The following is a 27431-nucleotide window of genomic DNA, read 5'->3' as shown; positions in this document are numbered from 1 at the left end:
TCATCATCCAACTATGACTTCATCACCACCATTATCCATTACTTTCATCACTATCATCATCCATCAAAATCCCTCACCAATCTACCAAGATCTATCACTGCTCTACACAAAACCTTCATCACTGATGTTCGACATAATTTTCGATTCGTCAAGATCAATTACCAATCCATCACGATACATTACTGATCCACTAAGATCCATCACCGATCTACAAAAATTCATCACTAATCTACAAACATTCATCCACGATCTTCTCCATTCTTCCCCATCATCAACATTATCACCGATTAATATGTTAAAATTATTTTTGCAATGTGTGATATTTTTTATATGATTGTATGTGCTCCAAACTCTCTTATATTTAATAACAATTGCTTCTACTTGGTATGAAGAAATTGTTTTTATTTGTATTTTCTCTTTTTATGCTAGTGTACTCTGTGTAGTTGTTTATGGCCGGATCTTAATAGCCCTTAGTATAATAAATTGGTAACCTGTTTCTTACAATTTGTATAATTTTTAGTGCATTAATTTAGTGAGAGACTCATATTTTGTAACATTTTGAGATTAAAACAATTAAAAAAAAAAATTCTTAAGAGGATGTTTATATATTCTATGCATAATTTTAGGGGAGTATATATAGTTCTCAACTAATTTTTTTTTTTCATTCTTTATCTGCATCAACAGTTTTTTTTTTTATAGCAAAGATTAACAATTTTTTCAAAGAGAAATACTTGCAATTTTATTTCAGAAGGAGAAACTATTGCTCGACTACATATATGATTTGAGAAGGTTTCACAGATTTTTTGCGTTTCACTTCTCTAAACAACTTTTCATGAGCCTCCTTTACATGCCGCTCTTTATTTTCGACTTTTGTGAGTGTTGGCATTATAACCGTTGCATAATATTGCACCATATTCTTTAACTGTGAATTTTTCCTTTCTAGCTCTCTCTTCTCCTGACGAGTATTAGCTAGTTGTTGTTTTAACAAGCTCGCATCGTCTATCAATTGCTAATTTCCTTGTACTCTTGCTTGTAATCTTTGAACCATATTGAAAACCACAATTATCGTCTGTGTACTAAGAGCCATAGTGTTATTAATAGCATCGATATCATTCCGATTACCAAAAACACTAGGATTCTCATTTATAGGAATAGCGTGCGAATGCATTATCGGTAACCTTTCACTTGCCTGAATTACAAGCACTTCATGTATGTCAGAACCATTGATGGATAAGGTAAGGAATGACATGATTACACAACAAGGTAAAACAAATTTTTCTCTAACAACACTTGACGATTTCGTATCTTTGCCTATCATCTTTGTCACTTTTTATACACTCTACCAATCCAATACTCAATGCATATCCGCTCAAATCTCTTGTTTGTCAACATTTTGGACTCTGCTGCACCATTTTTTCAAAGATGCTCTAAAATCCCCACAATGATCACGACAAGACATAATAATCATTATTATATTTTTGACATCTCGGATTGATTTTTCAAATGTGTTTGTCTGATTTTTGTTTTGATCACTGCTAATTTTATTCTCCTTACAATCTTCCTATCTCTATATTTTATTTTGATGATGTCAAAGGGGGAGAAAAATATGATTTTGAATTGTTGTGCATGTGTTTTAATTATATATTGTAGAGTTATCAAATATTTTATTGATTTTAATTTTGTGTCAAATACATACTTGTATTGTCATCATAAAAAAATGGGAGATTGTTAATCATGTTGTTTAATTTTGATGATGTCTAAAATATTAATTGAAAAATTGTAAATAATATACATATTTTATATTATTTGACACAAAATATTATTTGTTTAAAATATATTTGGTATGATACATTTGTTATATAAATAAAAATATATTGAAAATTTTACTATTCATGTTTTGAATAATTCGGTTGATTACTATTTATCTGTTGACAAATTTGATGTGATTGTCTCTTTTGTGTAAAATTGTATTATATTCTTTTTGATAAATATTGCACTAAATTCAAAATTATTTTACATATTTTTGTATGTAAGACATACCCACATAATAAGTATTATGTGCATTTATTTTATATCCTTTAAATATATTATATAAATATATAATATAATATATAGTTAGCAGAGCTGGAAATTGCATCTTATATAAAATATATTAATTATATAAAGTGACATGGCAGAGCGGTACAATATATTTTTTACATCCTTTGCTTATATATATATATATATATTAATATAATATAAAAAGAAAAGGTTTCAAAGTTGCAGCACATTTCACATGTAGTTTGAAATTGGAAAGTTGAAGTTATATTTTCTATATAAATTAATTTTATAAAAAGAAAAATGTGGACTTTATAGACACATTATTTTTACCTCAGTTCTTTATAAATATATATATATATATATATATCATATATATTAGTCAAAATCTACATGTTAGTAAGTTTGTTCAAACATCGAGCCACAATTTTTGACAAAATGAAAGGGTGCCAAATGATGAAAAAGTTGAAAACAAATAGATGCCTCGTGATTTGTCAGAGGAGTGTCTGTCTCTCCAACGACTATATTTTTGGGTATAAATAGAAGTGTTTTGTGTGAAAAAAATAAAGAATTTGAAGAAAAAAAATCAGTGTGCTCCAAAATTTTGAGTGTATTATATTCTGCTCTTCCACTTTCAGATCTAAGTGTAATATTTGTTCTTATACTTTCATATATACTTTTTGTGAGAAAATTATTGTAAAAGAGAGTTCAAGTACTTCTTATTTTTATTCATTATTTTGTGAAATTTTTTTGTAAGGATAAGGTATTTATGGTTGGATGAGACTCAATAGATAAAAGTAAGACCTGTGAAAAATCCACAATCTTGGTGAAGCCTTGATAGTGTATTGATTCATTTTGATAGTGAAGAAATTCTCAAAGACGTTACTTAGGGAGTGGATGTACGCCCGACGTACCGAACCATTATAAATCTCAGTGTTTGATTTTTTCTCTCTATCTCTCTTATTTTTATATTAATAATTATTATTTTATTTTTTATTTATTAAAATTTTTAATATTATGTATATAATTTTTTAATATTGTAAAAAAAAATTTAATAACCTAATCAACCCCTCTTGTCTACCTAAATAACAAAAGAATACTTTGATCATCAATCATTCGATTCGGAACAGTCATGCTCAACGCAATAAAGTCTTGCCAGTCCATCTAATTCGAATTTGAAACTAATTTTTTCTTTTCAATAATCCACTTTAGGTTTGGAAAAAAGAAGTTATGAATAAAAGCTAAAAGATATATATTATTATTTTAAGATGGGAAAAGCCAAAAGATAAATAATGGGAGTTGATTTGGGGTGTCCTAAAAAAATGTATTTTTTATTTTTTTATAAAAAGATATGTAAAAAAATAAAGAACTGATGTGATGAAAAAAAAAATAAAAAGGTGAATTATATAAGTTATGTCAACCTTAACCTTAATATTATTTTGAAATAAAATACTAAATTAATTTTTAAAAAAATCCATAAACGCGCTTGATTCGTGTCGGATGCTGTCCTCAAGCGCCGTTTGACTGGACCCACCTACTGCCTAATAAGGATTGTTTTAAGAAATTGGTAAAAAATTAATTTTTAAGTTTTTATTAAATTTTTTGATTTTTTTGAAAGTGATTTAGGAAGTTAGTAAAAAATTATTTTTTTTGTTTTTTAATTTAATATTTATTTATGATATCAAATCAAATTAAAATGACCAAAATACCCTTACTCAACATAAGAGATTTATTTATTATTTTTTTTTATAGGTCTTAATTTATAATTTTACGACTGCATTTTTAACACTTATCAAATGACTTTTTTGACTTTTTTGATAGTCAAATTTTTAAATATTTTATTCAAAAACGTGAGTTTTTATCATGTCCCGAAATGGCACTGAGACATGGTGCTTCTCACCAAGTTTACATTCAAATCACTGATCACACACACTTTGATGACTAAAATTCAAAATACTTCACAGATATTTGCATAGATTTTGACTTTTCTTGGTGGGATTGGAATCAATTTCCCGTATGAGAAATGCTTGGAGCATTAAAAATGAAGTATTAATGATGTGATAACGGTTCCGTTCATTTTTTATGTCTTATTTTATTTTATTATTATTATTTTTTTTATCATTTTTAATTTATTAGTGTTATTAGGGTTATTTTGAAAAGTTAATAAAAAGTTAGTTTTTGACTTTTTTATCAAGTTTTTTAGTTTTTTTAGAAGTGATTTGAGAAGTTAGTAAAAAATTGACTTTTTACTTTTTAGTTTAATATTTATTTATAGTGTCAAATCAAATTAAAATGACTAAAATCCCTTTACCCATCATAAGAGATTTATTTTTTTTTATTTTTTTTTCATAGACCTTAATTTATAATTTTACGACTGCGTTTTTGACACTTTTCAAATAATTTTTCTGACATTTTTGACAGTCACATTTTTGGATATTTTGTCCAAAAATATAACTTTTTACCATATTTCCAAAGGGTCATGCTACATCCCCTAAAAAACATCCCCCTAATCCCCCTAATTTCCATATTAAGTAAAGAAAAAAAAAAAAAAAAAAAAACAGTTGCCAGAAATGGAAATTAGGGAATTAGGGGTGAGGATTTTAGTGCTACAAATCATTTCCCATTTCGAAAATGGCACAGCTGTGTATTTTGTTTAGTGGTCTAAATTGTTGTCTCCCTTATATCTCTCTGTAGTTGAGGCAAATCACTGACAACAATATTAGAGAGCCATAATTTTTATAGTTACAATGACTTAAAATTGTTTCCAAATTCAAAACACTTCACAAATATTTGCAGAGATTTTAACTTGTTGTGGTGGGCTCGGCATGAATTCTCTTTATATCTCTCCGTAGTTGAGAGGAGCGAGAGGGAGAGGGAGAGAGAGAGAGAGAGAGAGAGAGAGAGGAGAAATTAAATGACTCATCTCCAAACACGTTGAGCTCCGGTTAATGCTCTCGCGGTGGGTTGTTTGTTGGTAAGATTTTTAATCTTTGATCTTTTATGGTCTCTTTCTTTATTAGGGTTTTGTTTTTTGTAGGTTGCTACTTGTGATTTTCATGATTTCTTGTTGGGTTAGTTTTAGATCTTTCATTGTTCTGATCATTCTTTATTAGGGTTTAATGTAATTTGTGAGTGGTTGAATCACTGGTTTTGATTTTGTGTCTGATACTGTACGAACTTGATGGGTTTTGATCATGTTGACTTGATATTCATCAAAGTTGAAATCTTTGCTTATTGATTTAATGGCTAACATTTTGCTTGAATGTGATATTTCTTTTTCTTTGCTGTTAAAACAAAACTGATTTTCTTGTGGGCCAAGAGATATGAGATTTTTTGTTTTTTGCCATTTTAGGTTTGGCTGGAATGTAAGAATCTATGTACATTACTACATAGTTTTAGGTTATGTTCGGATCTTGGATTTATATTAGGATTTGTGGAGAGAAACTGGGAAATGGGGAAAATAATTTCAAGATCTCATTATTGTTGAATAATATTGATAGATGGAGTGGCATTTTTGTTGGCCTGAAATGTTAGCATTTTCTTTCTGTTGTGAAATCAGGAATTTTAGCCAACTTACTGCCACCAATTATAGTTGGATTTTATTTATTTTTTGAGCTTGTAGTTTTTGGCTTAAAATGGTTTATTTCTTGCTAGCACTGACTGACCAATAGCTGTAATTAATCTTCCGAGCTTTTAGGATTTAACAATTTTTCTTTCTAAGCAGATTTTTAAGGGTTTTTTTTCTTCTTTTTCTTCACATTACTTGATTCCCTATATTATCTCTCTCCCTGCATTCCTTTACTTCAAACCACTTCATGGTTATCATAAATCAGTTTGATTTTTTTTTTCTCACTCCTCTTTTGATATTTATGCACTTTTTGATAATAATCAGTCATTGTAAAATTTCTATTCTACAGATAGAGGCCGTCTACCTTTCTAGTAATTACTCCGTTGTTAAGTATGAATTTTTATGATTTGTGAACTTCATTACTCGGTCATTATTAATTTTTCATCTGTGGACGTACATTATCTTGCTAATAGAGATAATTACTGTTTTCTTAACAAGACAACAAGAATCTGCTAGTTAAAAAATGTTTACTTTGATGGTTTTGTCTTGCATTTTTGCTCCATTTGAAAATCTGTTTCTACCTGCTAAATTTATTTGTTTCTTTTGATTGGGAGCTCACATTCTCTCAGTCCTGGAATGTTGCAGCTGTTGACAACTGATTGGTGAAACGTTCAAAAAAAAAAAAAAAAAAAAAAATATGAATCTTCCTACTTGGGAGAGTTTGAAATTGATTGAAAACTTCTTAATTGAGATATGAAGAAATTTCCTAAGTTTCATCTCAACATTACAAATTTGCCATGGAAACGCATACTTAGAATTCATACCATGCTGTTACTTCTGACAGGATCTTGAGATCTTAAACTTTCCCTCTGGAAAAGAAAAGGTTTCAAGAATGATTGAAAAAAACATGGTTCCGACACTGGATGCCATCAAGGGCGGTGGAGGATCCATCAAAGTTGGGTCCACTGGGACAATTGGTACCTTAATGTCAAGGGAATTAGAATCCACAAAGTCTGGTCCTCAAACACCTAGGAAGAAATCTCCTACAGTTTCTATTTTGGTTCCTAGTGATGCCACTACTCCTAAAATACTAAAGCCAAGAACATCACTGGATGAAGCAAGCAGCAGTAGCAGCAGCAGCATCGTGAATAAGAAAAGCACTGAAATTGCCCGGAAAACAAAACACTACAATCGGAAAACCCATCAAATACCAATGCTCGACTCTGATAACATATCCTTAGACGGAAGTACTCCTATTAGAGATAAACCTGATAAAAGAGGATCTTACATTGTTGAAGTTGTGGACATAAAATGCGGTAATCAGGACAGGACATGGACCGGCCCAATAACAAATCGACTCAAGAAGCTTGGTTTCTCGAAGCTTTCTGAGAGCAGCATAGTCTAAGCCAGCTGCAACTTCTTTGCATCGGCTTTCAGATTCCTGTAACTGAATCCAGAAGTCTTGTTTGGCTGATTGTTCTCTGCAACTTCCACCATAGAACATATGTTTGGCACGAGTTTGCTTCCTCCTTTCTTCTTCTTTTTCGGGGTTTTGATCAAAGATCCGTGCTTGGGGGGTCTGGAGTAACTGCTTGTGGAGGCCATGTCTGTGAATTGATGCCGAGGCTTCTCAGAGCTGTCCTGGCTGCCTAATTCAAGCCGGTTAAAGTACTCTATCTCTTTCATCATAAGGGATCCAACAGTTCCTCTGGTGCCTATTTCAACTGGAGTTTTTGCAGCCCTTTTCTCAGGAATTGTCGTGGTGATTGTGTTGGATTTATGCATTGTTTTTTGTGTGGTTGGAGGAAAGGTTAAGGGTTGTGGATGAGGGGAGGTGGTTTTGGGCCCTGTCTCGGTGGGGATATTGAAATTGCTTCGAATCTCTTGCATACTGGTTTGGCCTTATGCTTGGTGTGTTGTCACATGAATTCTTTACCTTATATTCTTTATCTAAAGTGAAGATCACTGTAGTTGGGAGGGGTTAAGTGGTGCCATGGTCACTGGAATCATGTGCTTGCAGTTACGACATTAACTCATTAACTCATTACAAGCTTCTTCTAACTACTTGGTGTCTCAGTCATTTACACACACACACATACATATATTTGAACATTGACTTATGGGTTACTGCTAAATAAATGTTGCATTTTGTGTTTATGATATGCTATTTAGCCTGCTTTGAAAGAAAATAATAAAGAAGAAAGATTGTTACTTCTAACTCCTTGGTGTCTCAGTTATTTACACACACACACATACATATATTTGAACATTGACTTATGGGTTATTGCTAAATAAATGCTGCATTTTGTGTTTGTGATATGCTAATAAAGAAGAAAGATTGTTATTTGAACCTAACATCTCAACAGTTGATCCCATTGATATTAGGCCAGGATATGTGAAAGATGTGATCTTCAATGTGAATTGATAGTAATTAATTGATAGTAATTAATCTGAATACCTTATTTTCATAGTCTTAAATGGTATGGGATGGGAAGGGAAAGGAAAGGAAAGGAAAGGAAAGGAAAGGGTAATTTTTTGTTTGGTGGAGCGCCTTGAGTGCTTTTCAGGTATGGGGGAAGTTGTGGTGAAATGCCTTTGCTGGTTCCTTTTATTCTGATATATTTATATATATGCTTTTAATAATAAAAAAGAAAAAAAATTCTCATGGGGTTAAAGGCTGGTTTGCTGGTTCCTTTTGTTCTGATATTTATGTATGTATTTATGTTTTTTATTAAAAAAAATTATCATGTTGTTTAGGCTACTTATATGTGACCTTATCCATATCCCATATTACTTATATGAGTATCGAGTATTGGATGTGTAAGTTATTTGAAATGATCTAAATAAATGTATTTTTTACTTTTTACGAAAAGATATGTAAAAAAGCAGAGCGGTAATGTGATCCAAAAAAGATAAAAAAGATAAAAAATGTGCTTTCATAGCACACATTTTTTTTAATTTATTTTTTCAATTTTGGAGAGGAGTCATGGGAGAGATGTGATTGACATTCTTTAAATAAATGATCATGTGAATTTCAAATTGCAGTGATTACAACTGTAAGGATATGGAAAGGATTCATCTTCTCACTTTGGTTGGATAGAGTCTGCTGAGGGGTAAAAAAGTAGAAAAATAAACCACAAAGGGGGATGGGGGAGTCATGGCAAAAGTAGGTGAGTCTTTTACTGGTTAAGCAATGTGACAAATATGAATTCATTCTGATCAGTGTACAGGACAGAGTGGGCTGTGTCATTATCAATATATACATAAATTTTTTTCATTGTTGTGATGCAATGTTGGGTATTATTGTTGGTGCCATTACATTCATCTCTTTTTATTTATTTATTTTTGTCCTCATTGAAATTCAAAGGATGATGCCATTGTCTTTTGCTATGGTAGTAGTAGAATCTCTGATCCCATCACATGAGGAAGATATGGAAAGAAAATTATTTTAAAATGTGACATTCTTGGGAAGTTTATTTTTATTTTTATTTTTTTATATTTTTTTTATAGACGAAATATAAGAACTTCACTTATGGATAAAATAACTTATATATACATAGGGATTCAAAAAAACAAGGCAGAGTAACCAAAAAAAAAAAACAATTGATCTGACATAAGAGACTAAATAAATAAAATAAAAAAGCAAAGATATGATAATAGTAACGAGTGTGTAATTCTCTCTAAAATGAAGAATGCAAAATATAAAAAATATAAAAATGAAAAAATAAAAAAAAATCACTCCATATGACCACACCCAAAGTTTTATTTTCTTTGTTCTTGAGAAGAAAAAAAAATAGCTAGAGATATATCTTAAAATGAAGAAGGAAAAAAAAAAGAAGTTTTTTTTTTAAGGTCCCCGGTATTAAGATTTTATAGCATAAAGGACATTCAATATTTTAATAATGTCTAAAGTCCCTTAAGTTGATCCAGAGAAAATTCACGTCAAATTTCTCTGACCTTCCCTAATTTTCTCACTGTAAATTTCTCTGCTCTCCTATTCTCCAAATTTCTCTGCCTTCCATTTTCTTCCCACTCTCCTAGAGAAATTTCTCTGCCTTTTTTATGACCATAGTTTCCAAGCATTTTGCCTAAATGAAAGTCATATTAAATCATCATCGATCCTGGAATTACTGAAGTTCAAATAAAACTTAGATTATATTACCTAAAAACAATTCCAAATGATCCAATATCCACTACATGCTCAGCCATGTAACTAATGGTCTGCAAAAGGCATTATAAATCAACAGCTTAGCTTCCTAAGTTGGAGACAACGACTACGATGAACTCCAGAGAAAATTGCCAAAATCCAGAGAAAATTCAAAAGTAATCCAGAGAAAATTGCTAAATCCAGATAAAAGTGACCAAATCCAGAGAAATTACCACATCCAGAGAAAGTTGGAGAAGAAGGAAAAACTCACCTTCTTCATCAAGCAAATTTGCTTCATCTGCCTCACGTAACTATCTGTGGATGTACTGAGCCGCTAATTTCTGGTTGCTAACTTCCTCTGTCAAAGGAAGCAAGGGAGAAGGTAGGTTATCCAGAGAAAATTGAACATCACAAAGAAAATTAAACAATGCAGAGAAAATTAACCAAACCAGAGAAATTTTAGCACAAATTTCTCACACGGAGTATTGAGGAAGGTTTAACATTATCAAAGAAAAAGTAACCCAGAGAACGTGTTTATTCATATCCACTGGCCATATATATAGGTAGACCCATTGTTAGATATTGAAGTCCAATTACCTTTCCAGCTCAGAACTATTGGGAGAAGCTTCCTGATGTAATCTGCTATTTATTGATGCAATCATAAAGGCAAGAAATCAGTGCTTTAATCAGTCTGGTTGATGGAGGAGTAGGGAGGAGGAGAGGCTTCTTCAAGAATGCGGCGTTGCTCGATGCGCCGACTAGAGTAGAAATGGTCTCGGATCTTGCTGAAGTCTTCTTATGAAGTTCCGAACTTTCTGGCATCGAGATTTTTCTAAATCACGACCACTGTGAGCACGAGGTAGAGGAGAGTGAGCTTTCCGTTTCGGAGAACTCGCTTGATCTTCCATAGCTGATGAGCTTCGAAGAAACGGTCTAGCATTTTTTTTGAATTCAAAGCTTTTTATGAGCTGAATTCAAAGGTTTTCATTGCCGGCGCCGGTCATCAATGATGCTAACGAGAGAGAATAAAGAGAAACACAGTTGAAGGAGAGAAGAGACACAACAGATAAAGAGAGAGAAAGATTCGATAATAGAGAAGTTGGTAGAGAGAGAAGTCAAATTTCTCTGTGATATATAGGTGTGGAGGTTGAAGGACCTTAGACATTATAAAATAATATTGTGGATCTCTTCCATTACTAAACATGAGAGAGGGACCTTAGACTAATTTTCCCTATAAAATTTAGGCAAAAAAAAGAGAGGAAAAAAAAAGTTACAGGTATACACTAAAAAAAAAAGTTACCCAATCCGAACGGACTACTGCTAATACCATCTCCCAGTCTAGACTGCTAATCCGTTGCCCAAGTCCGTTGCCCAAGGCCTATCCTAAGCCAAAGGAACTACGAAGTGGAAGTTCAAAAACCAAAACAAACATAAGCTAATTTTACTGTTCATCACTAACAGTCTGGAGTGGACTGCTAGTGAAGAAAGCAAACGGGGCCTAAAAAGAATATATTTCGATCTTGGACCTGCGGGTTATGGGTCCACCACACTTGTGCTGCCCCACTCTGATTGTTGTTAAACAGTAGCTTTAACAATTTAGAAAACTTGTAAATGTGAAGTGTTGGTTGCTCTGAAACTCCAATCATGGCATATATAGACTAAACTGGTTCAAAAGCTGTTGAGATTCGGCAAAGAATGGTGTTGATGCTAAAAATGCTGCTGCTGGCATTCCGGTAGTCAAAACCAGAGATGATTTCAAATTTGTAATTCATTTTCTCTCTGTAATTGGCCAATTTCTTCTGTTTCTAGGTCTTGTGTTCATGTTTTTTACCAGATGTTTGATTGCCAACTTGATTTAGCTTTAAAAAGCTGTTGTTGTTGTTGTTGTTGTTGTTGCAGAAATACAGACTTTGTGGATGCTACAAAATTTGTGGTGGATGTAACCTGTATTTGGTTCTGTTTTCATTTTCTGGAAAACACCCACATATAAAATTGTTTGGCCAACTGTTTTTAAAATGATTTTTTTTTTTTAAATTTTAAAGTACCCACTTTTTAATAAACATTCAAGAAGTTGTTTTCAAATTTTCAATTTCAGCGAGTGTTTTTTATTTTTCATTATTTTTGTTTATGGAAACAAGCAAAAACAAAAGAAAAGAAAAGAAAAAACAAAAACAAAAACAAAAACACAACAAAACAGGGTTTATCCCTGAATCTGAGATGTTAGTTACACTCTCAAAGATTGCAAATGGACTCACTGCATCAAATAAAGCGGCCACTGGCGAAATCAAGGTTCTTATTCCTAGTTTTTCAACCCATAAGGCAAGATCGAGAGCTTTGCTAGAATCATGTGTTTGCATATTTGTTTTTGTCTTCTTGGAATTTTTGATTGTCAAGTATGAATCTTTCTACCTTGTAATGTATCTTTCTTCTCTCAGCCTGAGTTTCAGCTGATGGCACCTATGGTTCTGTTTATAGTTTTGTATTCAAAACGATGTTGCATTCAATATATTTTCAGAGTAATTTTGATTTGATCTATGATAGTCCTATGGCAGTCTATCTTATGGTTTATACTACAATTATTAACTACAAAAAATATGGAGAACAAATCACTAATATTGAGATAAAATTATATATTACAGCTCTATAGTTTATTACAAAAGCATACAAAGCTCAATTACAGCTTGAAGTAGAGCTCAATGAGCTTCTTAAGAGTGTCAAATACACTTGTAAATGGATTGAATTCAACAGCGGCCTTCAATCCTAGATCAGGGAATTGGTTGGTTAGAGCTTGTTGCATCCCGTTCATGGACATCATTGCAGCTAGCTTGCTATTGGACATCACTTCACAGTCTTGTGGAGTGTCCTTGATTTTGCTTGGGTCATATCCATAGTTTGCTAAGATTGATTTGTAATTCTCTATGAATTTGGGTCCAGGGACGGGTGTCCTTGAGTATATCTGAAATATATACAACAAAGATATGTAATTGCTTAATCTATCAATTACAACATCAAAGACATAATTATTGCATCCCATAGCTGCAATAACAGTGAATGAGTTGAACTTTACCATGTAAAGGCTCCTACATAATTGGAAGAAAAAGGAAAAAAAGTAACAACTTCAAAATTTTGAATCAAGCTTCTGTTTTTACCCCAGCAACAAATGACCAATTGTCATAAACAAGTGAGCAAAATGCCTTTTCACATATGGCAGTGTCTAAGTCGAATGTATGTACCTGAATAAAGCTTTTGTCTTTTGCTCCAGAAACAAGTGCGTAATTGTCATAATCAGTCGCAATCACATCATAAGGTTCCTTAGGGATGAATGGTAGCGTAGGGAAACGAAGGTAACATTTTTCTTTGATCATCTCTAGCTTTTCTAGTTCAGTTTCATTTTTCTCCAAATCTTCTTCCGAAAGGCATTGAACCTTTCCCCTAATACCTGTAATGTATCCATCAGGGCCCCCATGCACACAAAAGGTGTCAACCTGGATAGCAAGCGTGTCCATGTCAAATGTATATACACCCTGCAATTTTTTAAAAAATGGAATATTTTGGCTGTCAGAAGTATGAACTCTTGCACTCAAAGAACTATATATCAGAAAGCAAGAAAAAATGCCAATTTGGATGGCTTAATTCAATGAACTCTCTCTGCAATTACAGTGCACAGCTCATAAAATTCGTTGCCTTTCCAGGTTTCTTTTCAAGATTTCCTTTGTAAATGCAATACTCTCCCAATAGACTACAATTTTCACCACAAGTCACAAATATACCGACTCTTTGCATTTACCTGGGTGCAGTGGCAATCTTCTTGACCTTGTCCAGCGAACCCACGTTTAAGTGAAGCTACTTCAAACCATCTTCCAGAATATCTGATGGGGTCAAAGTCCTTTGCTGTCATACCTCTTGTCATCATCATCATCATCCCTCTTCTTCCATCAGAACCCTCATCAAATGGAAGAGTTAGTACATTATCTGCGGCACTTGCAAGCTGGCATACATTAGAATGACCAGAAATGTCTCCTGCAACAACCTGCCCAAAAGCATTGAAGATGATTTTAGGACAAAAAAACTACTGTTCATAACATCGTTCTCCACTTTAACCCTCCCATTCCAAATCATTTAGGTAACTTCTACTACCTCGTATTATCTACATCCTTTAATCTTGCATGAGATTTCATAGTAAGTTATTTCTAGCATCAACTAAATAAACTATTCAGTATGCATTGAAAGGGACTATCTGCAAATATCTATCTATACTATTATATATCTGAACACTGGCCAAACCTCCAAACTTTCTCCTCATGGCACGTGGCAAATTTTATATGTTAAAATAAAAAATTATTATACTACAGCAAGGTTTGAATCCAAGACTTCTTGTTTCATTAAGAACGCATTTATCATTTAAACAACTTGCATATTATGATATTAATTTCTTTATTATTTGTTTGTATTCTTACTTATCTGAATTGCACACGCATCGCGTGTGCCACCCACTAGCCAGTATAAAAGAAAGCACAATCCAACCACTTAGAACATCAAACACCAAAAATTACTCTTTAACAAATATGTCAGTTGTTGAGAAAGGAACACATGGATTCAAATAAATGTCAACTAATTGGCACTTGGGACAAACCAATATATGTGATTGTTCTATAATTTTCAGATAACAAATCTACTGATGATTGATCCTACATCTACACCATTTTCTGCGCATTGTGATGATGTTGACTAAAAACTCCTTACTACAAATGAGAGGGAAAAAAAATTATAATAGCTTGTTGCGCTTAAAGAAATAAAATACTAACCTGACTTGTTTGAGAGAGAAATACAAATGATGCAGCAAGTCCAGATAATAAATGTCTGGTCACAGCCCTGCTTGATATATGCTGCTCAAACGAGCATTTTAACATTATTTTCCCTGGCATTTCCCTATAGAGATGGAAGAACAAAGTACCAATATATAAATTACATGTAGGACTGTCATAAGCAATATAAATTAAACATCCCATAGGACTGTCATTAGCAAGACCTTTTCTTAAAACCAATATAAATAAATATGACATAATAATTAATAATGCATATCATGGCTAATGTGGACTTGCTTTTGTCCACAGACACAATTTTTATTTCATTTTTTAATGTTTCATAAAAATTCTTATCACTTATTCAAATCATTTTTCCCAGAAAAAAGGTTAATAATAGGCAAACTTCACATTAGCCTGTACTCCCTGCTTGAAGATCCAAATGGAATTCAAATAATGATCAGATAAACTTTGGTCATCAGAACTACTCTGAAACTCCAGAGAAGCCTTCGTTTCTTTTTTATCCTTTTTTACACATGTAAGAAGAAATTTGCACTATACCGAAGCATCTGGTGATAGTTTTGGATTAATTTTGTTCTGGATAAGACCCTTTTAGTGGGGAAACCTACACCACATTGCATGTGTTCTTTGTCCACTTACATATGCTTAAGGACCCATGTTTTGGACATGAGGCCTAATATCCAGACAAATCCCTTTCCTTTGCAGAGTCTTAAAAACGACACGGCCAGAGAAAAAGATAAGATAGCCATTGTTATTCTGTCACATCATGAAGTAAGAGACTGCAGGATCTAGCAATAATTTTAGTCTGCCCTCAAAACCTAACTTTACTCACCTCACTGTAAAATCTTAAACCCAGAATAATTCAATCTTTCATCAAAATAATCTGTAACGTAAAAAAAAAAAATGCCGCAAAAAGAGATACAACAAGAGCTAGAAATACCTGTACAGTTTTGTTGATAATTAAACTTAATTCAATTTTTTTTTTTTTTTCTTCAAGATTTGCCAATAGAACACAAAACTTGTTGCATACATATAAGACAAAAAAATGTTCTCTGTTTGCATACTGGGAAATTGTAGCCTGAAAATGAAGTGGTGAAGTGTAAATTCAAACTTGGAGTGGTGTGATCACATTGAATAAATCTCATCCACACATTTTATTTTCAGATTTTATTTATTTATTTATTTCTGGATATTTGTTAAAAACTGAAACTTTTGTAGGTTTAGGTTTATCCAAATATCAGGGGACCCCAAACACCAAAATCATCCCAATCTACTCTGTAATTCCGTCCACTAGAGCTATTTTTCGCTTAGCAAATTAAGATATAAAGATTCAGTAATTCAATTTCTCCTCCTTGTTTTAGGGGTGTGTTTTTTTTTTCTTGGAAACCAAACAGAGGAAGGAAAATGCAAGAAAAATAGTAATATGGGGGGTGTACCTGTGGATGTGGATAGGGGAATAATGTGATTGAAGAAGAACCGGTGATGATCGTAGAGCCACTAGATGATGAACCATTTTTCTCTGCAATACTAGTATTTGTTTTGTTTGATCTTTTTCTTTAAATATCTCCAACAACAATGGAATCGCCTTCCACTTCCACCTCTCTCTCTCTCTCTCTCTCTCTCTCTCAGTTTAAGGATTGTACAGTTACCAGTGCCACACAGGACCAGACAACTGTTTAGCTTTTCCACTACGTTCTAGTCTTGCTAGATTGAGCTCATACGACGTCGTCTGTGTTCAAAGTTGTTGTTTTTGTTATTGTTGTTTTTAGCCTGATTAGTAGAGTCCTGGGAAAGTGCTTATAGTTTATGCCCAAACAGTTTATAGGTTATAACTTTCAGCTTAAGCTGATTTCCAGCTTATTTTTAAAGTATCCCCTGCCCCACTTAACGAATAAGTTGATTTCTGACTTCCACAAAGCTATAAGTTAAACCAAACACATCAAAATAGTTTAAATTAAGCTGAAATAAGCTGTAAATAATTTCTGCCAAACAGGCACTTTGTTTTGTTTTGTTTTTTGTTTTTTTTTCAATGCACAAATTGTTCTTTCCCTGTTTTAATACGTTTTTAATTAATTATTGAATTATGAGTCAAAGTTTTAATTATGGATTCATAATTCTCAGTAATGTTTTTGAGATAATTGAACTATCTAAATCGAAAGACACTATTTTGGTTTGATTTTTAGAAACTTGTTTTAATTTTTTTTACAAAAATTAAAAATTAATTCGGTGAAATAAATAAAGTAAAATAAAAAATAGTTATCATTTTAGTATAATTTAAATTTTTTGGAAGTCAGAAATAATTTTTAAAACTTTTAAAATATTTTTTTAATATTTATTTTTATCAAATTAATTTTTATCTTTTCAAAAAAAAATTAAAAACATTGTTTGAAAAACAAACCAAACATGCCCTTAGTATTTGCGCACTTTTACTAATATCCAAACAAAAGGATAAAAAAAATCATAATTTTTTATTTTCTTTTATTTTCTCTTATAAATTACATGATCGTTTCATTTTTTTTCTCATTTAAATTATTATTTGAAACACGCACGATATTTTTTTATCACCTCATTAATATTAACGTCACAAAAATATCATAAAAATTCAAGTTGTCCACGTGATATTAGCATTTGAAGCACCAGAAGCAATCAAATCAATCAAAACAATAATGCTTTAGTCTGTAAGATGATTTCAAAGCACATAAAAATTATTTATTATAGGATAATGTTATATCCACCAAATTTGAACCCGCTAGAATTAATTGAATTTGTGCATACCAGTTGATTGACAAAGGTGATAGTCGTAATTAATAAAGGTGATACCGATTATCTAACTTACATAATTCAAATAATTCAGATGAGTCCAAAATGGGTGGATCAATTATTTTTCTTATTTTAGCCTACGTTACTCATAAACATTCTATCAAGCAGTTCACATGCCATTGTGCAACAGCCTTCAATTGTCCATTGTTACCAATTCATGCCATCCAAACTCAAAGCAATCACTTTTTCATGACTACTAATACAGTTTATAGTGGGGGCGGTCGAACACTAGATCGATCAAGCGATGCCATCTACTTGTTCCTTTGTTCATCGATTTCTTTTGAAACTGTTGAAGATTGATCAATGAGTTGGCGCCAAATTAGTTAGTTAGAGCTAGTTTTGGAGGAAAAATTATTGATTGGGCCATCAACATTATGTGAATATACGTCTCACCAATCACAATTTATTATTTTTTTTTATATTTCTTAATCACTCAACACAAATTTATGGGTCTTATCATTTCTATCAATTACAATACTGTTGAGATATCATGTGACGATACTCTAAAACCAACTAATAATTTCTCGTTTTGGAGGGACTTGTAGTACGAATACGTATTGCTAGAGAAATGATCTGATAAATAAGGGCTGTGTTTGGTAAAGCTTTGTAAAATTAATTATACCTTTACATTTTAATGTTATGTTTGGTTTGGATTTTCAAATCATAATTCCAAATCAATTTCAAAATACATTTTAAAAACATGTTTGGTAAAACAGACAATTTTTAAATTTTTAGTCTACTCAGTTGTCTGTCTCGGATGTTCGGCCAGTTGACCGAAACAATACACTTTTTTTATATAAATTATTTTTTTAAACCAAAATGACAAATTATTTTTTTGAATTGAATTTAAAAAAGAGTTTGGTTAAGAGTTTTGAATAGAATTTTCAATAGAATTTTGAATTGTGTGTTTGGTTATGAGTTATAAGTTTTTCAATTAAGTTTTGAAAATTCTTTTCAAAACTCATAACTAAACAACTTTTCTTATTTCATACGTCACATCAAAAATTCAAAACTTTATTCAAAACTATTTTCAAAACTCATAACCAAACAAATCATAATTCTAAAACTCACAAACTTAAAATACAACTTTATTCTCAAAGTATAATTCTAAAACTCTACTGCACACTGACAAGGTTTTGCAGTTGTCCAAACTAGGATTAAGGACATGGTTGACCTGATATTGGATTGGAAAATGTCCCATCCAAACAGGAAAGCATCCCATTTGCAAGGCCTTGACAGAGCCCAACTCTCAGGCCCAAAACATTGCAGGTATATATGGGCTTTTTCCATTGAACAAACCCATACATAGCGGTTCTTTAAAAAATTAATAAATAAATAAACCTCCCCGAGAAAATAAAAAACTGTGACTTGTTTGACAATTTGTTTTTAAAAATTAGTTAAATTTTTTTTTCTAAACAATATTCACAATTAAGTTATTTTGGGAATTTTTTTAATATTAGTTTTGCAAAAATATTTTTTTTTGAGTGTTTTCAATTTATTATTGTTTTTTTCACAAAAAGCTAAAAACAAAAAAATTTGAAACAAAAAAAAATACCAAACTTTACTACTAAGGGTTCGTTTGGGATGTGGGTTGGTTTTTTAGTTTTTTGGTTATTTTAGCTCAGGGCTAAAAAGTCTTGTTTGTAAAAGACTTTTTGATTTTTTTGACTTTTGTAAGAGAAAAAAATAAAATGATTATAGTTTGGATGTGATATTTTGTCTTATTGAACTAAAAAATAATTTTTTCTTTTTGTGACTAAAATAGCCAAAAAATCTGATATGTCAAACAAAAGCTAAACTCATGAAACCTTGTAAACAAAAGTGAAGTTGTCCTACAGTTAAGGGACCGTTTAATTTTTCAATGAGTTTGTTTGGAATGTGAGTTGATTTTTTGCCTTTTTAATTTTTTTAACTATTTTAATTTGAGGATAAAAAGTTTCATTTGTGATGATTTTTTTTGACTTTTTAAAAAAAAAATGAAATGATTACAACCCATCCCAATTCAATTTCCCAGACGAGTGCAATATTAGTGATCGTGCATGAAGGGTAATAGAGAGAAAAGAAGAGGACCATTTCATTTTATTTTCTATTCACAAATTCTTTCATAAATCAAAAACTCAAACACAAAATAAAAACAAAAAATTGACAATATTACTTCATCCAAACAGGGTTTGAAACTTACAACTTCGATCATGAAATCATTTCCCAAGAATCTCAATAAAACAAATAAATAAATCATGACCTCAACAAAAAGACAAAAGCTGTGAGAATACCCTGTACCTAAACTTGCCAAAACATTATCTCTTCAAATTAACATTAAAAAAAAAAGGAAAATAAAAAAACATATAATATTCTTTTAAGAGTTAGTTTGGGATGTAAGGTGATTTTTTAATTATTTTAATTTGGGGTAAAAATGTCTTATTTGGGACAAATTTTTTGACTTTTTAAATTTTTTTGAGAAAAAAATAAAATAATTATGAATAAAATATAATATTTTATTTTATTTGATTAAAATAACGCATTTTATCTTATACGACTATTTTGGACCAAAATATCTTCGTAAACGAGCTGTAAGAAGACTGATTCAATTTTCATTCACTTAGTCTTGAAATTAACATCTCAGTTGGCTTACCAATTGATCAAAAAGTGAGTTATTTATCAAAATAGATTCTATTCTATTCTATTTATTTATCACTTTGGGTGTGTTTGATTAGGGGATAAGGAGACTATTTACTGTGTGGATTGTAATTCGGAAGAAACATTCAATCCGTCGTTTTTTTTTTTTTTTTTGTAGATGTCCGGCCGAACTGCTTATCCCCCATATGGGAGACTATTGTATTCTAGGGGGGTATGGGACAATTTTTGGGAGACTATCCACTGTTGGGATTAGGTGATAAAATGACCATTTTGACCATCTACTATTTAATTATGTATTATATTTATTAAAATTCAATAAAATTTAAATGTCTCAATTTAAAAATAAAATAATTTTATTTAACTTTTTATTGATGTTTTATTTATTTATTTTTTTAAAATAATTTTTATAGATATTTTATTGATGTTTTATTTTAAAATTTTGTTTATATTTTATTTAATTTCATTATTTAAATTTAATAGATGTTTTATTTAATTTCATTGTTTAATTATTATTATTTTTAAAAACAAATTTATTTAAAATTTTAATTAAAAAAATAACATATATTTTTATTGATATTTTATTTATTTAATTTAAAAAAATAAATTTATTTAATTGTGTAAAAAATAAAATAAAATAAATTTTTATTTAATCTAGCTAAAAATAATTAAAATATTAAAGATATGTTTAATATTGCTATTACTTAGTAAACAATTGAAAATGGGTAAACTAATTTTTTGTTCATTTATCCTATCTAGTCCGTCCAACTAAGTATTAGATTTATTAAAAATAGTAATCCCATGAAAAAACAAACACAGAATATATATCTAATCCAACTAAATAGTCCGGAGGATTCATAGTCCTAGGACTCAAGTCCAATGGATTCTAATCCCCTCTTATCCAGTCGGTCTAATCAAATACACCTTTGTATATAGTAACTAGTATCAGTATCAATTTCAATTGTATTTGTGGGGATATATTTTCTGAATACCAGCACGTGGCATGGTGACGCCGACGTGTCAGCCAAGGTGCCACGTGTCCTGGTCGTGACGCCGAGATGATCTCGGCGAGGCCGAGGTTAACTCCGAAGATATCGGAATCCGATATAAACGAATAAAGGACAAGAGTCCTAAGACGAAGAGGGGACTTAACCAAAATAAGGATAAAGCTCTTAGGGAGTTTATCTTTATCTCTTAAAGAGTCCAAAGTAAGCACTAAATTGGAGTTCATAGAAGTCATACTTCTAGTAGGACTTGGATTGAGTATATTATAAAAGAGAGGCACCCCCGTGGGTCTAAGGTATGTAATTTATGTCTTAAGTATTAAGTTTTGCACTTGATTATCTTTGAGAGATATACTGACTTGATCGTCGGAGTGCCCCCGGGTGGAAGAACCACCGCCGGAGCCTTTTTCTTTCTGTTACAGGTTACTGAAGCCATCTATTCTGCCTGTGCTCTCCAGCTGGTTACTAAGCAGGCAGTGTGGTCAGATTTTCACCCACACAATTTGGCACCGTCTGTGGGAACGAAGGAAGAATAGATGGCCAGTAACGGACAGCAGGAAAATATTGGGGATAACGCTCCCGCTGGGAGTGGCAGACCAATTGACCTTGACATTGAAGGAGACAACCACAATACAGAAGCCTGTGACCAGGGTCACAGAGAGAAAGACGTCATCCAGGAAGGCGACACGTCAAAAAGGACAGACCAAGGAAAGTACTACAATGAAGATAACCTCCAGGTATGGAGGGACAGATGCCTACGGAGGGATGAGGAAGTAAAAGAATTGGCAAACAAGTTGGCAGACCTTCAGTCAGTCGTCAACTTCATGATGCAGAATAATGTTATGCAGCCACCATACCCGCTGCAAGATACGTCGATGCCAGCAACCAACGCCCAGAAGGGCGGAAGAAAAACAATCCCCGACGTCCCTCAGCATACCAGGAGCGGAAGGCATTCTCACTGGCCTTCCAGAGAAGTCGGGCGAGAAGAACCGAGACAAGAAGAGTCCCGAAGGACGCACCACACGAAGAATCCAGAGCCCAAAGAACATCGGCATGTTCAAAGGCAAGCACTCTGCTTTGACACAACCCATGAAGAAAGATCCAAACGGGCCCACCACGAGGACGAAAGCAGTGTACCAAAAAGACTAAAATCCATAGACAGCCAAGCTCCAGGAAGGAGCAAAGAAGACCTGAGGGACTACCTCAAAAGGAGGCAACAGAATGTTGAAGCCGAGGTAAACTCCCCAGTAAAGCCGAAGACAGCCTTCTCGGTGGAACTGGACAAATTCGAACCACCAAAGAGATTCAGTATGCCGAGGTTTCAAATTTATGATGGCAAGTCAGATCCAAACTTTCATGTTGGACTATACTTGAATTCAATGGCGTTATATAGCGGGAACGAGCCGTTGCTCTGCAAAGTATTCCCCTCATCCTTTGGGGAAATTGCATCTGATTGGTTCCATAAATTACCAAAGGGAAGCATAAAGACATGGGAAGGCTTGGCCGAGATGTTTGTGGCCAGGTTCGTGACCAACAAGCTGCAACCCCTGAGGGTTGATGCTTTGATGGCTCTGAGAATCACCAAGGAAGAAGGCCTTAGGGCCTATGCGAAGAGGTACTACGAGGTGTTCAACCGAATACCCGAATGCAATCAAGAGGTAGCGGTCGTGTCTTTTAAGAACGGCCTGAAAGATGACTGCCCACTACGGAAGTCTTTGGCAAAAACATTGCCAAAAAGCATGGAAGAACTCATGGCAAGAATTGAGAAGTACGCCAGAGCCGAAGAAGATACATCGGGAAACAAAGAGGTAAAGCAAGAAAAGGACAATAGCTCGCCGAAGCGAGGCCGAGGCAACAATGGGCCGACCAAACAAGAAACAGAGTTGAGAAGTAAACAGGCGGTAACGACGGTATTCCGAATCCCAATCCATAAAGTCCTAGATCAAATTCGAAACCAACCTTATTTCAGGGCTCCGGCAAGAGCACCAGGGGAATTCATGGGAAGGAACGTTGGTAGACGTTGTGCCTACCACAATGAAGAAGGACACCCAACTCAAGGTTGCAGAGCCTTGAAAGCACACTTAGAGGACCTGGTGAGACAAGGCCTTCTGAGGGACCTGGTCGATGAAGTCAGGATAAGGGAAGAACAGGCAAGGTTGCCTCAAGCACCAGCAGCGCCACCTCCCCCAGCACAACCACCACAAGCAGGAGGACCGAGGGTGGTTAATGTGATCCACTCAAGGGTCAACGAAAACGAAGTCAGAGGGGAGACCCAGAAGATAAGACATTTACAACATGTCTACCAAGTCGGGGAGAAGAGACATCGGCCAGAAGAATGCCAAGGGCCGATGATAGCCTTTACTGAAGCCGACCTGGAATTGGTCCAACATCCGCATAATGATGCCTTGGTAGTATCCCTCCAGGTTGGGGAATGCCAAGTGAAACGCATCCTAATAGATCAAGGCAGCTCCTGTGACATCATGTATGTCAGATGTTACAAGGAGCTGGGCCTTCACCCTGATGACTTAGAACAATCCAGCGGCCCGATGGTCGGCTTTAATGGAACGCCGACATGGCCACTGGGCGCAACAAGCTTGGAAGTACAAGCCGGCACTAAGAAGATCCAGACGGAATTTCTGGTAATTGACACGCCCTCACCATACAACATTATCTTGGGAAGGCCGTGGTTGCATGCAATGGGGGCAGTTCCCTCAACGTTGCAGCAACTACTACGGTTCCCAACAGAGCATGGGATTGAAGAAATCAGAGGAGATTAACTGCAAGCAAAAAATTGCTCCATGACAGCAATGAAGTCCACCTGTAGTATACGGGAGCCAAGGAAAGCAGAGATTGAAGACGAGAACATGGAGGCCCTAGATGATGTCGGCAAGGAGCCAGTCGAAAAGAGTGAAGAGACACTGAAGAAAATCCTCGTCCAGGAGGGCGACGAAGAACGCTTCTTTCTTCTCGGCTCAGGCTTAGCCGAAGAAGAAGAAAGAGAACTGGAAGATTTTTTAAGAGCAAACATAGAGGTGTTCGCCTGGACACCTTATGAAATGCCAGGTATTGACCCCGAGGTCACTTGCCACAGACTGAATGTCGACAGATCGGCAAAACCTGTGATTCAACGAGCCAGAAGACCGACGTTGATGCACGTCGAAGCAGTAGAAGAAGAGGTAGACAGACTCCTGGAGGCCAGGGCCATCCGAGAAGTTCAGTACCCAACATGGCTGTCCAACACAGTAGTAGTAAAAAAGAAGAATGACAAATGGAGGGTTTGTGTAGACTTTACCAGCCTCAACAAGGCTTGCCCCAAAGACAGCTTTCCTCTGCCCAAAATCGACCAACTGGTAGACGCCACTTCAGGACATGAAAGGATGAGTTTTTTGGATGCATACAGCGGGTACCACCAGATTGCCATGTACCCTCCAGACGAGGAGAAGACCGCGTTCATCACCCCTAAAGGCCTGTACTGTTACAAGGTAATGCCTTTTGGGTTGAAAAACGCAGGAGCAACCTATCAGAGGTTAGTGACAAAGATGTTTAAGCACCTGATTGGCAAGACAGTAGAGGTCTACATCGACGACATGGTCGTGAAGACCAAGGAATCAAAGGGTCATCTTGCCGACCTAAAAGAGGTCTTTGACATACTCAAAAGATATCGGCTCCGACTCAACGCTTCGAAGTGCACCGTTGGAGTTAGATCAGGTAAATTCTTAGGATATCTGGTAACAAGAAAGGGCATTGAGGCTAGCCCAGACCAAATCAAGGCCATCCTGGACTTACAGAGCCCGACATCGGCAAAACAAGTTCAAGTGCTTACTGGAAGGGTCGCAGCCCTAAACAGATTCATCAGCAGAAGCTCAGATAAGTGCAGACCCTTCTTCAACCTAGTAAAAAAAGCCACAGACTTCCTATGGACAGAAGAATGTGAAGCCGCCTTAACCGACCTAAAAAAATACTTGACCACAACTCCGGTTCTTTCCAACCCAGTACCAGGGGAGGAATTGTTTTTGTACTTAGCAGTCTCAGAACACGCAGTCAGTGCAGTGCTAATCCGAGAGGAAAAAGGAGAACAAAAGGCTGTTTATTATGTAAGTAAAACTTTGGCCGACGCAGAAACAAGATACCTACCACTGGAAAAATTAATGCTGGCCTTAGTAATGGCTTCAAAGAAGTTGAGCCATTACTTTTAGGCACACAAGATTGTGGTCCTAACAGAGCACCCACTGAAGTCCTTGTTGCAACAAGGAGACTTAACAGGAAGGATAGCAAAATGGGCAGTAACCCTAGGCCAGTTTGACCTGGAGTTTAGGCCGAGAATAGCAATAAAGGGCCAAGTTTTGGCCGACTTCGTCGCAGAACTCACACCTGAAGCCATCGCACATCGGGTTCCGACGAGCCAAGATGAGCATTGTCCCAATAAGCAAAAAGAATCCCAGCCAAAGACAAAAAAGCAAGAGAAAGAGAAGCTCAGACCTTGCAGCATCTACATCGGCGATTCATTCAGACTATTCGTCGATGGAAGTTCAAACCGCCAGGGAGCAGGGGCAGAAGTACTGCTGATATCTCCAGATGGAGAAATAGTAGAACAGTCCATCCGTTTGGGGTTCAAAGCCTCCAACAATGAAGCAGAATATGAAGCATTAATTGCAGGGCTAAAGCTGGCAGCAGCAGCAGAGGCAGACGAGGTAATTGTTTTTTGTGATTCACAACTCATTGTTAACCAGTCAACAGGAGAATTTGCAGCCAGAGACGAAAGAATGTCGGCATATGCAAAGGAAGTCATCAGATTAGCAGCCCTATTTCAGAACTGCAGATTACTCCAAGTTAGCCGAGATGACAACACCCACGCCGACGCGTTGGCTAACCTGGCCAGTTCAATTCAAACTGGAAAAACAAGGACAATTATGATTGACTACATATCGGCCCCGAGCATAGATAAACAGAGCACCGAACAAGAAGCAATGTGCGTGGACTTGGGACCAAGCTGGATGGATGCAATGTTAAAATCCACCTACTCTCCACCTACTTAAACCTACTCCACTAAACCTAACCCACTACACCACTACCACCTCACCTACTCCACTAAACCTAACCCACTACACCACTACCACCTCCACTTCACCTACTCCTTACCTACTACACACTCACCCTCTTCTATATATAGGAATCATGAATCATTGTAATATATATCAATACATGAATCAATAATACAATTCTTTATTTCTCTTTATACATTAAATTTCTACATGGTATCAAAGCCATAAGATTTAGGCCCGTATTTTGTTTTCTCACCGGCGGGCAGCCGGCCGGCAACCTTGCCTTCGCTGCCCGCTGGAATTTTGTACACATACCTTCACTTTCCTGCCTCTTCCAACTTTCTTACAACTGTTGTCCCATAGATGGGCTTCATATCTACCGGTCCATCTATGCCTTGTGACACCTCTATACTGTGAAGTCCTCTGTCCAAATGCATCAATGGACTTCCTATGGACAACCTGCTTCTGATCAAGCGTCTCAGACCCTCTTTTCTTCCCCTCCTTGAATGGTGTTTGGTACACCTCATGACCTCTAAATGCATAGTAATCTGAGTATTGCTGGGCTAATAACGAAGGCCTCTCGAGCAACTGAGATGGGGCTTCATATTCCCTTGCCCATCCAGCATCCATAACCATCACTTTGTCACAGTCCATAACTGTGGGTATTCTGTGAGCTATGCTGATTATTGTAAACGACACAAAGTCCTCGCGAATGGTTTTCTGAATGACAGCATCGGTCTGGGAGTCGACAGAAGCCGTTGCTTCGTCCATAAACAGAATCTTGCTGTGTTTTAGCATGACTCTCCCCAAGCACAGAAGCTGTCTCTGTCCCACACTCCAATTGTCTCCGCCATCAACCACTGATGCATTGAGTTTTTCAGGCTTTGCAACCACAACATCTTTTAGTGGTACTGTTTTTGTGCGAAGGGACAGAAATCATCACATTTCTCACCTTTTTTTCTTTTATTTTGTCCTCCACTTTACACCTCACATGCCTTCTCTCTGTCTAAACAATAATTTTCCACCATCTCCCTCTTTTTCTACACAATATTTTTGTACCACCGCCCACTCCATGATACCAATATCAAAAAAAAAAAAAAAACAAAAAAAAAAAATTCATTCCAGTTAATTTTTCTGCATTACCACACCTACCATTCGAGTTTGCCAAACACACTTGCTTTATTCATATCGGGACTCACCCCGATCACCATTTTACATCCAAAAAAAAAAAAAAAAAAAAAACAACAACAACAAACAAACCAACAAAAAACAAAACACCCACACCCCCAGTGGGATTTTTCTTCTCTACTCTACTGCGGGTCTCTTCTTCTTGCTTTTCTCTTGATTGTCCCGTGA

The 27431-nt window shown here is 34.8% G+C and overlaps 2 protein-coding genes and 2 long non-coding RNA genes across 6 annotated transcripts; 2 read left to right on the top strand and 2 right to left on the bottom strand.

Moving 5' to 3' along the window:
* Positions 1-4676: 4676 nt before the first annotated feature.
* On the top strand, positions 4677-7823 carry LOC114321753 (uncharacterized). 2 transcript variants are annotated; one of them, XM_028268965.2, is made up of 2 exons: positions 4677-5011; positions 6450-7823. In XM_028268965.2, exon 2 carries the CDS (start codon positions 6498-6500, stop codon positions 7008-7010), a length of 513 nt encoding a protein of 170 aa, XP_028124766.1. In that variant the 5' UTR covers positions 4677-5011; positions 6450-6497; the 3' UTR covers positions 7011-7823. The 2 variants fall into 2 exon arrangements, with proteins under 2 accessions (XP_028124766.1, XP_082740503.1); XM_082884377.1 differs by having other exon boundaries at positions 6235-7823.
* Positions 7824-9741: 1918 nt separating this feature from the next.
* Positions 9742-11045, bottom strand: LOC145797378 (uncharacterized). Its single transcript, XR_014338849.1, has 2 exons — positions 10350-11045; positions 9742-10110 (listed from the first exon to the last, which is right to left on the bottom strand). It is a non-coding gene; the product is annotated as an uncharacterized LOC145797378 (long non-coding RNA).
* A 331-nt stretch (positions 11046-11376) lies between these two features.
* On the top strand, positions 11377-12285 carry LOC145797379 (uncharacterized). The gene is made up of 2 exons (XR_014338850.1): positions 11377-11515; positions 11652-12285. It is a non-coding gene; the product is annotated as an uncharacterized LOC145797379 (long non-coding RNA).
* A 62-nt stretch (positions 12286-12347) lies between these two features.
* On the bottom strand, positions 12348-16291 carry CHL (chloroplastic lipocalin). Of its 2 annotated transcripts, none has more exons than XM_028268944.2 (5): positions 16012-16291; positions 14558-14681; positions 13540-13782; positions 12986-13276; positions 12348-12708 (listed from the first exon to the last, which is right to left on the bottom strand). In XM_028268944.2, exons 1-5 carry the CDS (start codon positions 16086-16088, stop codon positions 12427-12429), a joined length of 1017 nt encoding a protein of 338 aa, XP_028124745.1. In that variant the 5' UTR covers positions 16089-16291; the 3' UTR covers positions 12348-12426. The 2 variants fall into 2 exon arrangements, with proteins under 2 accessions (XP_028124745.1, XP_028124754.1); XM_028268953.2 differs by lacking the exon at positions 16012-16291 and adding an exon at positions 14966-15120.
* Between the last annotated feature and the right edge of the window lie 11140 nt (positions 16292-27431).

This window comes from Camellia sinensis, chromosome 8, assembly GCF_055761805.1.
Source record: "Camellia sinensis isolate YWXY chromosome 8, ASM5576180v1, whole genome shotgun sequence".
NCBI lineage: Eukaryota > Viridiplantae > Streptophyta > Magnoliopsida > Ericales > Theaceae > Camellia > Camellia sinensis.
This window is presented reverse-complemented; position numbering and strand designations above follow the sequence as displayed.